Here is a 15,682-nt window from a genome sequence, read left to right as displayed (position 1 = left end):
CAGGGGCGCTGGTCTCCTCAGGAATCAGTCCTCCCCATCAATTTCTTAGAGATTCGAGCAGTTCGGCTAGCCTTGCAACATTTCCACCATCTTCTGGCAGGTCGCCCTGTCCGAATTCAATCGGACAACGCCACAGCGGTGGCCTACTTAAATCACCAGGGGGGCACCCGCAGCAAGGCAGCCATGCAGGAAGTAAAACAAATACTGCTCTGGGCAGAGAAAAATCACTCAGTGATTTCAACAGTCCACATTCCGGGCAAAGAAAACTGGGCGGCAGATTTCCTAAGCTGTCAGGGTCTAGCGTCCGGGGAATGGTCTCTCCATCCCGAGGTATTTCTGCAGATATGTCATCTTTGGGGGACTCCAGACATGGATCTAATGGCGTCCAAGGGGAATGCCAAGGTACCCAGATTTGTCTCCCGGTACCGAGACCCACAGGCAATCGCCGTGGATGCGCTAGTACTATCTTGGAACCAATTTCATCTCTCTTTATCTGTTCCCTCCTCTGGCACTGCTACCGAGAGTAATCAAGAAAATCAAGTCAGAAAGAGTACCTGCTATTCTGATCGCCCCGGATTGGCCACGACGGACCTGGTATGCGGACTTAGTACAGCTTCTCACCGGGGTTCCATGGCGGCTCCCCGATCGTCCGGATCTTCTATCTCAAGGGCGGATCTACCACCAGAACTCAGGGGTCCTACGTTTGACGGCCTGGCCGTTGAATCTTGGGTTTTAACTCAGGCAGGGTTCTCCCAAGAGGTAGCAAATACCATGATCAGTGCACGTAAAACTGTTTCGGCCAGAATTTACTATCACACTTGGAAAGTTTTCCTTTCTTGGTGTAGAGAGTGCGGGCTGCCTCCTCTGCGTTTTTCCGTCCCAAACATTCTAGCTTTTCTTCAAGCAGGCCTGGATTCAAGGCTTGCTCCAAGTACTCTTAAAAGGCAGATTTTGGCCTTATTGGTCCTTTTTCAGCGCAGGATTGCTACTAACCGTCAGGTCAGAACTTTTTTCCAGGGAGTCGCTCATAAGGTCCCTCCTTGTAGGACTCCTTTGGAAGCTTGGGACCTTAATTTGGTCTTAACGGCTTTGCAGGAAGCTCCTTTTGAGCCTCTTCAGGATATTTCCTTAACGTTCCTTTCTTGGAAAGTTGTATTTTTAGTGGCCATAACTTCCATAAGGCAGGTATCAGAGCTGGCAGCCCTCTCCTGTCGTACTCCCTTTCTACGTTTTCATAAGGACAAGGTAGTACTCAGACCAGTGCCTTCCTTTTTGCCGAAGATTGTTTCCTCATTCCACATTAATGAGGATATTGTTCTGCCCTTTTTTTGTCCGGCGCATACGTACCGTGTAGAAAAAGCTCTCCATACGTTGGACCTGGTGAGAGTGCTGAGGAGATACATTTCCCGTACGGCCCCTTTTCACCAGACAGATGCTCTGTTTGTCCTCCCGAAGGGTCGCAGGAAGGGATGCGCAGCCTCAAAATCTACCCTGGCAAGGTGGATATGGGCGACCATTCAGGAGGCTTATCGTGCCAAGGGCGTGATGGTTCCGGCTGGAATCAAAGCTCACTCCACTAGAACAGTGGGGTCTTCCTGGGCCATTCGGCACCAGGCCTCAGCAGAATAGGTTTGCAAAGCTGCAACTTGGTCTAGTCTGCATACTTTTGCCAAACATTATAATGTTCACTCCCAGATCTCTGCAGATGCAAGTCTGGGTAGAAGAATTCTTCAAGCGGCACTGGCGCATTTATAGACAACCATTATCTGGATGTTTATTGCTGGTGACTGCTTTAGGGCATCCCACAGTCCTGTGTCCCCCAATGAGGCGAAGGAGAAATAGGGATTTTTGTGTTACTCACCGTAAAATACTTTTCTCCGAGACGCTCATTGGGGGACACAGCTCCCTCCCTGGTAGCCTGTTGGCTGCTTTGGCTATATCTGATTTCATTAGTCAGTAGGATCTTTTCTAGACATAAGTTTTCTGTATTTATGCTGTTATATTATTTCTTGTGTTTTGTTCTCCTACTGCTTTTGCACCAAACTGGATTCTCCGTTAGCCAGTGTCAGGGTGTATACGACTGTGGAGGAGCTAACTTTTTTTTCAAGTTTACTTAGTGTCAGCCTCCTGGCGGCCGAAGCATACACCCACAGTCCTGTGTCCCCAATGAGCGTCTCGGAGAAAAGGATTTTATGGTGAGTAACACAAAAATCCCTATTTTTGCTGGACAAGTTCTACTTTTGAACGACATGATTGGTTTTATCATGTTGTGTACTAGAAAATGGGGAAAAAAATTCCAAGTGTGGTGAAATTGCAAAAAAAGTGCAATCCCACACTTGTTTTTTGTTTGGCTTTTTATGCTAGGCTCACTAAATGCTATTACTAACCTGCTATTATTATTTTGCAGGTCATTACGAGTTCATAGACACCAAACATGTCTAGGTTATTTTTTTTCTAAGTGGTAAAAAAAAAATTCCAAACTTTGTTAAAAAAAAAAAAATTGCGCAATTTTCCGATACCTGTAGCGTCTCCATTTTTCGTGATCTGGGGTCGCGTGAGGGCTTATTTTTTATGTGCCGAGCTGACATTTTTAATGATATTATTTTGGTGCAGATACATTCTTTTCATCGCCCATTATTGCATTTTAATGCAATGTTGCGGCGACCAAAAAGACGTAATTCTGGCGGTTTGAATTTTTTTTTCTCACTACGCCATTTAGCGATCAGGTTAGTCCTATTTTTTTTTTTTTATTGAGAGATCGGGCGATTCTGAATGCGGCGATACCAAATATGTGTATATTTGATTTTTTTTATTATTATTTTTATTTTGAATGGGGCGAAAGAGGGGTGATTTGATCTTTTATTTATATATATATATATATATATATATATATATATATATATATATATATTTATTTTTTTTTATTTTTTATTTTTCCTAATTTTTTTTTTAAACATTTTAATTTTTTTAGTTTTGCCATGCTTCAATAGCCTCTATGGGATCAGTTCTGCTACATAGGAGCAATGCTCAGATCGCTCCTGTGTAGTAGAATTGCTGTATTGCTATGAGCGCCGACCACAGGGTGGCGCTCACAGCAATCCGGCATCAACAACCATAGAGGTCTTCAACCCTCCGTCACATACAATATTCGGACTAACGAGTTCACATACAATGTGCCTGTCAGGCGCCTGCTGGAAAAATACCTATAATATCTAATGTTTGCAATTTCAGTGCTCTAAAAGTGATCAGTGACCTTCATAGGGATGTAATAAAAGAGACTACACATAATCAGTTGCAAAAAAAAAACATTTACTTAACATAAAACTAATAACTATGAAATACAAACTTTTCAAAACTCCTGCCAAATAGTCCCCAGTTCGACTCTCTCAAAAAAATGTACAAAGAAAATTTTTGAACACAAACGTAATTTTAAGGTACCTTAAGTACTATTAAAAACATATTCAATCCGAAGTAGATGCTGAGGTTTCCCCAGAAAAGTCACACTTGCAGAGCAAATAGCAAGAATTACACACCATTTTTGCATGTGTCAGGCAAATTGCTTTATGACATTTGAGACATTCATAATTTGAAAGCCTTCTGGTTCCGCTTTCCGTTTGGCAGGTGGTGCATCTCCTTCTTTTGTGAGGTGGTGCAAATGGTGACTTTTCACCATCATCTTCTGGGCGGAACCTTTTGAGCTGAACTTGAAGGCGAGAGGGGATACCGATTGTTTTCACGCTTCTCCTGCGTAGCTCTCCAAGTACTAGTTCATGGGCCAATTTTTTCAGATACAATCGTCTACGGAGTGGTTCAAGTTTGTTTTCAAGATAAATTACTTGTGAATTTATACCACCCAAATTCAACATAGCAAAAAATATGACCATTGGCCAGCGTTTGATGTTTCTGCTGACGTTGAAAGTGGAGCACATCTGATCTGCTGTATCCACACCCCCTTTGGTGGCATTGTAAAATGTAATTATCTCCGGGTTTTTTTCTGCCCCAGTCCCAGGATCGATGGCAGCATCATCATGAAGTGTTGATAGAAGAAGTACGATTTTTTTGGCATGTGGTACATAGGAAACTAAAGCCTTTCCATTATGGAATGCAAACATACTGCTGTACTGTTGTCTCTCTTTCACACTTACAAACTGTGGCGGCAATTCGCTTTTGTTTTTTCTTACAGTTCCCACATATGACAGCTTCTGAATTTTCAGATAATCAATCAGATCACAACTTGTAAACCAATTGTCAGCTGTAATATTGCGACCCGATCCAAATAAGGGTTCAGCCAGTCTTTTTACAACATCAATGGGTTTGTTGCTCACTCTGTAAGGACCTTCTGGTTGTTTTCCTGCATAAACTTCCAGGTTGTAAGTGTAGGTCTTACTGGCATCAACAAGGGCATACATTTTTATTCCATATTTGTTTGGCTTTGATGGAATATATTGACGAAAGGCACATCTACCACGAAAACCAGGGAGCATTTCGTCAATAGTGAGATTCTCTCCAGGGTAATAACTTTGTTTACAGTTTACAACAAATCTTTGAAATATATCACGAATTGGAGCAAGTCGGTCATGTGTTTTGCGTTCGGTTCGGGTAGTTCTGTCGTCAAACCGAAGGCAACGAATTAGAATCTTGAATCTGTTTATGGACATAACAAGGCTAAATTTTTCAACTCCATCCCCATCTTTACCCCAAAGTTCCTCCAAACTTTGTCTATTTGCCCTATAAGCTCCTGCAAGGTACAGTAATCCAAAAAAAGCACGCAGTTCTATTTCATCTGTGGGCTTGATGGTTCTGTTGCAGATGTACTTGTCCTTTATAATGTCTATATATTGGTTGGTATATGTGACAATAGAGTCCAGAATGTCATCTGTAAATATACTGTTCCAGCATTCAACTGCAGTTTTTGCATTACGTGCAGTTCCTATTACTGCAGGAAGGTGAGTAATAATGTTTAAAGGTTCCCTACGTTTTTTCTGGAATGGCTTCTTGTTCCATTTAGTATTTTTATCTTTTCCAATATAATATGATCCAACTTCTTCATCCTCACCACTGTCACCATCTTGCTCTGTTTCAGAATCCAGGACACATTCTTCCACCTCATCATGAGAATCAATCTCACTTTCCTCTCCTAAATCCTCATTCAGTGTGAGGTCTCTATCATCTAACAGCATGTTTGTTACTTCCTCAACATCAAGTTGTTTGGATAAATTGTACATTTTCCTCTCCATTTCAGCAGATAATCTGAAGCAAGAGAAGGAATATGTTAGGGAACTACTGTATATGCCTGAGCAGCACACTTTCTTTTATAAAATCTCCCTTATTTCTATGAAATATCCTCACATTTTGTGCTATACATTCATAAAACAAGCTAAATAAACTATTGTGATGAATAAAAACATAAAATACCAACCTTACTGAATGTGACGTATTCACATACAATGAGCCTGAGAGATCTGTGCAGCTATATCCTCTCCCCTGAAGCTCTGAAATCCAACTGTGATATCAGGTTTCACAGACCTTCAAGAGACAGGAGACTACCTGGAGGGAGGGGGTTTCCTCACAATCTGGTGAGGAAGGAGAAATGAAAGTAAAAGAGAAGCGCCTGTCAGATCAGTTGTATGTGACGGATGGTCAATAGACCTCTGGTTGTCATGCCAACGCATCGCTGACCCCCGATCATGTCACAGGGGCAGCGATGCGCTCATTTCCGACCCGATGGCCGGAAGTGGTAGTTAAATGCTGCTGTCAGCGTTTGACAGCGGCATTTATCTAGTTCAAAACAGCTGACATGTCCTGGCTTTTATGCGGGCTCACCGCTGGGGCCCGCATCAAAGCAGGAGATCTGACCTCGGACATACTATCCCGTCCGAGGTCAGAAAGGGGTTAAAAGTAAAACAATTAAAAAAAAAAAAACAACACATTTTTGGTGTCACTGCGTTCAGAATCGCCCGATCTATCAAAAAAAAAGTTTAACCTGATCGCTAAATGGCGTAGCGAGAAAAAAATCGAAACATCAGAATTACGTTTTTTTGGTCGCCGCGACATTGCATTAAAATGCAATAATGGGCAATCAAAAGAACGTATCTGCACCAAAATGCTATCATTAAAAATGTAAGCCTGGCACGCAAAAAAATAAGCCCTCACTTAATCCGAGGTCACGAAAAATTGAGACACTACGGGTATCGGAAAATTGCGCTATTTTTTTTATTTATTTATTTTTTTAGCAAACCTTGGAATTTTTTTCACCACTTAGATAAAAAAGAACCTAGACATGTTTGGTGTCTATAAACTCGTAATGACCTGGAGGATCATAATGGCTGGTCAGTTTTAGCATTTAGTGACCCTAGCAAAAAATCCAAACAAACATGGCCATATTGATGGAAAAATAAAAAAGTTAGGGCTCTGGAAAGAAGGGGAGCGAAAAAAGCAAAACCGAAAAAGCTCCGGGGGTTAAGTGGTTAAATATTTTTTTGTGTGTGTGTAGGTTACCTGTAATAAGAACAAAATATTGAGACCGATTCCCTTACCATTATTTTTTGTGCAATGTTACTGTAAAATAAAGTTTTCATTTTGGGGGGAGGGGGTGGAATTTAAATTAGTGTTTGCGAATTAGTTATTATTTTAGTGATACATTGTAAAGTAATTTTAATGTTTTGGATGTCTAATTGGTAACTGTTTTATATGCTACATCATTGCGTACCATCACATTTATTTCATTTTTTTCAGTGTATGTGTGTTGTTTTTTGTTGTTGTTTCTCTACAGTAATTGGTAAAGTGTACGATTATGGAATAGATATGTGGTCTGTTGGTTGTACATTGTATGAACTCTATACTGGAAAAATCTTGTTTCCTGGAAAAACGAATAACCACATGCTAAAATTGGCTATGGACCTGAAAGGAAAGATGCCGAACAAGGTAATGTAAAACAAGGATTGGTATTCAGCAGACTGAATAACCATAGTAAAAACAAAAAATTTCTGGTCTGGTCTCTGATATTGATGTTTATTGATCGTAACGTTGCTTTGTGATTTACATGGCCAACAAGACCAGTATTTGTTTGATAAATGAATTAGTTATGTTCATGACTTTTCTATATGGCCAAGATGCTTATACCAATCATATAAACCAACCCTCTGTATAGATATTATCAAAACCTGATTTGTTCATGCACCTATATGGCCTTGATTTCTGGGGAACTAGGAAAAAAATTGTCTTTGTTCACCTTGTCTGTACCATGTATCTGAGTGTACACTGATTGTTAATACAAGCACGGTACTATTTGGTTCAACTTTTGATAAGGCTACTTATTATGTAGCTGTTGCTTTTCTGTTTTATCGAAAGCTGTAAGGCCGGGTTCAGATGGGCATATTTCATGGTGAACATTTTTTGGGGAAATTTATGGGAAAAAAATAGCTTTTGTTGCCATTTTCAGAGCCCACTAACCATTTCATTTTTCTGGGGCTGTGCGAAGGGTTATTTTTTGCTCCCTGAGCTGACATTTTTACTGATACCATTTTACGTTAGATACTATATTTTGATCGCCTCTCATTTCTTTTTATTGCAAAGTTGCAGAGGTTAAAAACTTTTCATTATTTTTTTTTTTCCTCGTTGCGCAGTTTACCAGTCCAATTTTATATTTTCATCAGACTTTTGCAAACGTAGCAATACCAAATATGTGTATATCTATATATTTTAATAGTTTTATATATTTTTATTGGAACAAAAGGGCAATGATTTCAACTTTTGTGGGGGGTTCATATTTTTTAAAACTTTTAAAAGATTTTTACTGTATTTAACCCATTCACGACATGCGCCGTACATATACGGCGCATGTCTAGTCTCTCCCTTTAATGTTGGCTCCGGTGCTGACATGTGCCTCTAACAGCCACCGGTGGAATCACAATCCACCCTCGGCTGTTAAACCTGTTAAATGCCGGTGTCAATCTCTGACAGCGGCATTTCTCTATAGCCTTTCATTGGGGGACACAGGAATCATGGGTGTACGCTACTGCCACTAGGAGGCTGACACTATGCAAATAAAAAAGTTAGCTGCTCCTCTGCAGTGTTCACCCTACCGACAGGAAGTAGGATATTCAGTTTAGCTTGGTGTCAGTAAGAGTTGGACACGGGTCTTTCATTAGACCCTTATCTACCTCAATGTGCGTCGTTTTCTTTCAGGTTTTCCGGAGGGATACAGGTTGAACAGTCACACCTGTAGTCCCACAATACGGACTATGAGTACGGCGTGTACTGCCACCCCATATCCTCATAGATCCCACAGCAGGACCAAGATCCTAGCACACAAGCGTGCTTAGAAGTCCGGTCCTGCATCCGTCCCCCACCCACTCGCCCACCAGAGCCTGTCGGTTGGAGGAGACGAGGACGTCCATCAGCTCCCTGGACGTCTGATATTTTCCCCGGATTGAGGTTAGTAAGGACGGCGTGGGATGTTTTAGGTGAGTATTCCTACCCTCAAAGTGCCTCTAGGCCTCTCCTCAGTCTCGGGGTGGTTGTCTGGGGGTCCCTTGGGATTTTTTTTTCCAGGCTGCCTTGGCCTGGTCGGAGTTTTGGGACTCCGGAAGCCCTGTTCCTTCCATTGTGTATCGACCGCCGGGGACACGTGGGGCGGGGGTTGTCGCTCCGTTCGTGTGGTGGCACGGCAGCCATGCAGGTAGCCGCGCTGCTTCCCCCTGCGGCCGCACTGTTTCTGCGTGGCTACCTGTAAGGTAGCTGTCCTCCTGCGGCCGCACTATCCCTTTCTGACACGGCGCGGCTGCCTCACAGGCAGCCACGCCGTTTTCTCCTCCGGCCGCGCTGTGCCTTTTTGTCGCGGCGTGGCGGCCTTGCGGGTGGCCACGCCGCTTTTTCCCGGCGTCCGCTCTTCTCCCACCGCGCGGCCCTTCCCAGCGCCGCTGACTTCTACTTCTGGCGCCGTGACTCCTCCCACTTTCTTTCCCTCAGGCGGGCTTTTCTCCCACCCGACAATCATCAGTGAGCTCCGCCCATTGGCGCCATCTCGGTTCTCCTGGCCTGGTGGTTAGCCCCGCCCACCACTCCCCGTGCTATTGTTCCTGAGGAGCATCTTCCAAGCCGTGCAGCCTTCCATCTGGAAACCGCAGCGTCTGCCATGAGTAGCTCTGCACCGCAGACTGACACTCTCCCTCTAACCTTCTGATATTTTCCTCAGGGGCCCGTTCAGTCTAATTTTAAGGGAGGACGCTTCCGGCCTCCTACTTTTTCCCTACTTCCTGTGCCTCAGTAAAACACTTTCCGTGTTTGTCTTGTATCCGCAGGCTTCCCTCAGGCAGGCCTGCAGCAACCCACATTATGCTCACCGCCTAGGACCCCCTCCCCTGCTGCTCTGCCTCAGAGCGAAGTCCCCACCCCAGACTGGGCCTCCTCTCTATCTCTATCAGTAGCGGATCTCACACGGGTGTCCCAGACCCTTGTGTCCGTGCTCGATCGGTTGCCCCTGCAGACTTCCGTAGTAGCCTGCGGGTCGCAAGAAGCGCCGTCCGAGACTTTCAATACAGGCCGCGAAAGATCCAGACAGGAACGCCAGTCTGAGTTCTCTTCTCAGTCCATCTCGCCCCACGGTCCTTCTCTGTGGTCGACTTCCCCCTGGTCCTCCCCCCCCAGAGTCAGGCGAGGCTTTCTCTGATGCGCCTTCGGAGGATAATTTGGGGCCGGATTCGAACCAAATTGCTAACATGAAGGATATGGTTCAAAGCCTAATTGGAGCGACCAATCAGACCTGTGGCATCAAAGATTCCTCTACGGAACCCGCAGATCAGGTGGTTTCGTTTAGACGGTCTAAACTACCTCCCAAGGTATTCGCTCCTCATCTTGAATTCGAGGAGCTTCTGGCCAGAGAAAGAGAGAATTCGACCAAACGTTCTCAAAGAGGCAAGCGTCTTGGAGTCTCGTATCTCTTTCCTCCGGATCTCATCGCCAACCGGAATGAGAGGCGATAGAGAATGACCTCTCCCTCTGTGCATCCGCTGGCTGCTAGACTTGCCACCAACACAGTCCTCAAGCTGTCCGGTGGGGCGGCTCTGAAAGATTCCATCGATAGGTTCATGGAATCCTTCGTGAAGTCTGCTTTCGAAGCTGCCGCATCATCCCTATGCCCCGTTTTTGCTTCCACTTGGGTTTCAAAGTCTGTATCCGAAGGGGCTAAACAACTCCGCTGGGGCATTCAAGCCGGAGCTCCACCAGACCGGCTGGCGGAATTTGCCACCCAGATTACTCACGCCGGGGAATAATTTGTTCCCTGGACGTTGCGTCTTCTGCCGCTCAGGCAACCAGTAATGTTGTTGCCAGCTGTCGCACTGTTTGGCTCGAGTCATCAAAGTCGTCCCTTACGAGCCTGCCTTTTCAAGGATCACGTCTTTTCGGTTCCAATCTGGACCAAATTATTAAGGACGCCACTGGCGGCACCAGTTCCCTTCTCCAGACCTCGCCTATTTCCCTTTAGGCGGCAACTTCAGTCTTTTCGGCCTTTTTTGTCGTTTCGCGGCATCAGTTTCCTCTTCGCAACAGCAGAGGAAACAGGCACGTTAAGAGAAGAAGGTATTTTTCAGACTCACTCCTTCCTGGCGTTCTCACTACTCCTAAGGTGGATTCTCCAGGTCTAGGACTGGAAGTTCCACCTAGGCATGACTCACGACTAGACCCCAGCCCGTTTCCCAGGCTGGGCAGCCGTCTCCTCTTCCTCAGGAACGTCTGGGTCTCCTCAGTAGAGGACGCATGGGTCAGGGAACTTGTATCCTCTGGATACAAAATAGATTCATTTCACGGCCCCGGGATCGTTTTCTTTGACTCCCGACCTCCAAGAGACCCCGCTCTAGTCCTGGGTTTCTTTACAGCCATTGTATCCCTCCTTAAATCCGGGGTAATCGTTCCTGTCCCAGAACAGGAATGGTTCACAGGCTTCTCTTCGAATCTCTTTGTACCGAAAAAAGACGACAAGGTTCGTCCCAGTCTGGATCTCAAATTGCTGAACAAGAAGTTTCGTCTGAGACACTTCAGGATGGAATCCCCTCGTTCAGTAATCGCTTCCATGGAGGCTCAGGAATTTCGGTTTCAGGCTCCCGAAAGTCTATCCATCTTCCCCGACACTCTAGCTGTTGCGGGTGGCTCGTCAACAGGAAGCAGTCCCGTCTTGTTCTTTCTCAGCGCCTCGTATTTCTGGGCATGTTCTTCGACACTTGTCGAATCAGTCTTCCTTCCCGAAGACAAGATATCCCTCCTTCGTCAGGAAGTTCGCTTGCTCCAGGGTTCTCGGCTTCCCTCCTTTCCGATGGGCCATGAAGGTTATGGGGAGGTTGGTTGCAACATCGGAAGCGATTTCCCTTCGCTCATTTCATTCAAGACTTCTTCAGCAGGCTATTCTATCACAGGGGGACAGGTCTGTGTTCTCCCTACATCGTCCGATCTGGCTTTCTCCCAGGTGAAACGGTTCCTCGATTGGTGGCCGAGGTCACTTCTCATATCCCAGAGCAGATCCTTCCTTCCAGTTCTCTGGCAGGTGGTGACGATGGACGCCAGCCTGCTCGGCTGAGGTGTGGGGCTTTGTCACCTTTTTTTTTTCAGGGTTGTTGGTCGGCGCAGGAGTCGTCTCTGCCGATCAATGTCCTCAATTTCCGGATCACATTTCTGTCTTTCCTTCACTAGGTAAGGATTCTCAGGAGCCTGCCAATTGGAATCTAGACTGACAATGCCACAGCAGTTGCATCTGTCAACCACCAGGGGTGGACTCTGAGTTCTCTGGCCTCGGCCTCGGTTTCCAGGATCCTCCTTCGGGCAGAGGCAATGGTCCTGGTGAGATCCGCAGTGCATTTCCCCGGCGTGGATATTTAGGCCGCCGACTTCCTCAGCCGCGAGGGTCTCGCGGCAGGGGAATGGTCCTTACTTCAGAAGGTCTCCTATCGGATTGCTCTTCGATGGGGAACTCCGGAAGTGGACCTCACGGCATTTGAACAGGAAGGTTCGTGTTCCCCTATCGGTTCCCACCCCTTCCCTTGCTTTCCAAGCTGTCGAAAGAGATCAAGGCGGAAGGGATGTCGGTCATTCTGATCGACCCGGATTGGCCCAGGAGTTCTTGGTTTGCGGAGATCGTCAATCTTCTTGCGGACGCCCCCCTGGCGCTTTCCAGACAGACCCGATCTGCTGTCTCAGGGTCCGATCTGCCACCCGAATTATCGGTCGCTCAGTTTAACGGCGTGGCTGTGGTCTCCACAGTTCTAAGAGTGTCCGGCCTTTCAGCCCGGATGAGTCACACTATAATCCAGGCTAGGAAGCCTTCGTCTTCAAGGATCTACTATCGTACCTGGAAGGCTTACTTTCGTTGGTGCGAGTCCAACCGCTTTTCACCTATGTCCTTTTCCCTGCCTTCCATTTTGGCTTTCCTTCAGGCAGGACTGGATTCGGGCTTCGCTCTTAGTTCCCTAAAGGGCCAGGTTTCTGCGTTCTTCTTCCCTTTCAGAAGACTTTATCATCTCAGCCACAGGTTAAGACCTTCCTTCAAGGAGTAGCCCACGCTGTCCCTCCGTACATGGCCTCTGTGGATTCATGGGATTTAAAGCTTGTGCTGGATGTTCTTAGGGGTTCCCCCCTTTGGGCCTCTCAGGGAGTTTTCCCTGTCAGTTCTCAAACATAAAGCCGTGTGCACTACTACTAGTGGTGCCCAGGTAGGTTCCCACACCATGTGATACTAAAAGAAAGAACCTGGCACTCAACTTAATGCTCGTGAGATTTTAATGGTAGTAGCCAAAAAAACGTTTCGGTCCTGTATCTGGACCTTCATCAGTTACGTACTATGATGAAAAAGTGAATGACTGTAGTGTCATATAAGGCACAGCATGGTCTGCGTCTGGTATTTGCGCAGATAGGTTTAGGCACACAGATTGGACTTATTAACGCTGATAGGTGCTGTGCTTGTGTCCAGACACGGAATCCCCGCTTGGAGACAAGCGGGGATTCTGTGTCTGGACACAAGCACAGCACCTATCAGCGTTAATAAGTCCAATCTGTGTGCCTAAACCTGTTCCCTGTCAGTTCTATCTCGGAAGGTGGCTTTTCTTGTGTCCATCACTTCGATCCGCCGCGTTTCCGAGTTGGCGGCCATTTCTTGCCGACCTTTTTTTGATTTTCCACCAGGACAAGGTGATCCCAGGCCTCTGCCTTCCTTCCTTCCTTCCTTCCCGGGGTGGTTTTCACCTGTCCACCTCAACCAGGACATTTGTTCTACCTTCCTTTTGTCAGGCTCCGACTCATCCTCTGGAGCGATCGTTGAACAGGCTGGACCTCGTTAGGGCAGTGAGGATCTCCCTGGCTAGCACGGCCGCTTTCCGAAAGATGGATTCTCTTTTCGCCATCCCTGATGGCGCGCGTAGAGGCCTGCCGGCTTCCAAAGCGACCATTGCTCGCTGGATCAGAACGGCAATTTTGGAGGCTTACCGGGTCAAGAACAGAGCGCCCCCTCCTGAGATAAAGGCCCATCCACATGTTCGCTGAATTTTACAAGGTCCATACCTATGCTTCGGTGGACTCCAGCCTGGGCAGAAGGATCCTGCAGGCGGCAGTGGTGAGTCCTCTGACCTGATGGAAGTCTGTTTTTCCCACCCCAGGGACTGCTTTGGGACGTCCCATGGTTCCTGTGTCCCCCAATGAAAGGCGATAGAGAAACAGGATTTTTGGTTGCTTACCGTAAAATCTTTTTCTCTGAGCCTTCATTGGGGGACACAGCACCCTCCCAAGTTGAACAGCTCTGTTTATTGTGTTATACTGTTTACGTTTGAGTTCTTTGAACACTCTTTGAGTGTTTGAAACTGTAAATCTGTGGAGCGCTGCAGAATTTGTTGGCGCTATATAAAGTTTATTATTATATTATTATTCTTTCTCTTTTACACGTTGCTTCTCCTACTGCTTTCTCACTAACTGAATATCCTACTTCCTGTCGGTAGGGTGTACACTGCAGAGGAGGAGCTAACTTTTTTATTTGCATAGTGTCAGCCTCCTAGTGGCAGCAGCATACACCCATGGTTCCTGTGTCCCCCAATGAAGGCTCTGAGAAACAGATTTTACAGTAAGCAACCAAAAATCCTGTTTTAATGTGTTTGCGCCTGAAGTGTGTCACTAATCCCGCCTATCGGCGCCTGTGTCACCTGACTGTGGGTCGCCGATGGGTTGGCATAACAACCCAGGGTGTGCAGCATACCCCTCTGATTGTCATTGCCGGATTGCTATGAGCACCACCCAGCGGTTGGCGCTCATAGCAAGTGAGCATTTCTTCTACACACAGGCGAACTGATCATTGCCTGAGTGTAGCAGAAGGCGGTCAGAAAATCGCAGCTTCTAGTCTTCCATGGAGTCTATGGAAGCTAGTGAAAAGCAAAAAATTTAAAAATAATAAAAAAATCTAAATGTTCTAATCTCCTCACTTTCACCCCATTCAAAATAAAATGATTAAAAAAAAAACATATTTGGTATCACTGCATTCAGAATCAGCCGATCTATCAAGATATAAAAAGAATTGGTAAACTGCGTAGTAAACAAATTTCAGAAGGCCAGAATTACATTTTTTTTGTTCACCGCAAAAAATGGAATAACGGGCGATCAAAAGATCCTGTCTGCACCAAAATGTTATAATTAAAAACGGCTGCTCAGCTCGCAACAAATAAGGCCTCACCCAACCCTAGATTCCAAAAATTGGAGACATTACAGGTCTCGGAAAATGACGCAATTTTTTTTTTTTTTGTTAAGCTTTTGGATTTTTTTTCCACCACTTAAATAAAAAAGAACCTATACATGTTTGGTGTCTACGAACTCGTAATGACCTGGAGAATGATGATGGCAGGTCCGTTTTAGCATTTTGGTGAACATGGTTAAAAAATAAATAAACAGTTGTGGAATTGCACTATTTTTGCAATTTCACTGCATTTGGAATTTTTTTCCCCCATTTTCCAGTACATGATACGGTAAAACCAATGGTGTCAATTAAAAGTACAGCTTGTCATGCAAAAAACAAGCCCTTACATAGCCATACTGACGGCTCAGTGGATAGCACTGCAGCCTTGCAGTGCTGGGGTCCTGGGTTCGAATCCCACCCAGGACAACATCTGCAAAGAGTTTGTATGTTCTCTCCGTGTTTGCGTGGGTTTCCTCCGGGCACTCCGGTTTCCTCCCACATTCCAAAGACATACTGATAGGGAATCTAGATTGTGAGCCCCATCGGGGACAGTGATGATAATGTGTGCAAAAAAAAAAAACTGTAAAGCGCTGCGGAATATGTTAGCGCTATATAAAAATAAAGATTATTTATTTATTTATTTATACTGACGGAAAGAAAAAAAGTTATTCTCCAGGGAGCAAAAAACAAATGCAAAAACAAAAATGGGCTGCAGCATGAAGGGGTAAATAGTTTCCATGGGGACTTGGAGCTACGATCATATGATCGCTTGTGCTTTGTATAGAGAAAATCACAATCTCCTATGAACGCCAGACATGAGCCGACTTTCACAGGAGAGGCTCAGGTATCATCAACAGACCCTCTACTGTTATGACAACCCTTGAGCACCCCGTGATCAAATCACGGGATCGCCGATAGGCATGTGAAATGACACGCCCTCTGATGACGTGTGTTGATTGATTCTGCCAGCTTGACAGCAGG

At 45.5% G+C, this 15,682-nt stretch overlaps 1 protein-coding gene across 2 annotated transcripts in view; it reads left to right on the top strand.

Annotated features, from left to right (window-relative positions):
• PRP4K (pre-mRNA processing factor kinase PRP4K) overlaps positions 1-15,682 on the top strand; it is a 117,047-nt gene that overhangs the window by 85,894 nt on the left and 15,471 nt on the right. For both annotated transcript variants that reach the window (XR_011314051.1, XM_069730721.1), the window contains exon 13: positions 6,773-6,924. Coding sequence is in view for 1 of the 2 variants with exons in the window: in XM_069730721.1 (XP_069586822.1) it covers positions 6,773-6,924 (152 nt within the window). In the remaining variant the exon portion in view is untranslated. The remainder of the gene's footprint in view (positions 1-6,772; positions 6,925-15,682) is intronic.

This window comes from Ranitomeya imitator, chromosome 6 (genome assembly GCF_032444005.1).
Source record: "Ranitomeya imitator isolate aRanImi1 chromosome 6, aRanImi1.pri, whole genome shotgun sequence".
Lineage (NCBI taxonomy): Eukaryota > Metazoa > Chordata > Amphibia > Anura > Dendrobatidae > Ranitomeya > Ranitomeya imitator.
This window is presented reverse-complemented; position numbering and strand designations above follow the sequence as displayed.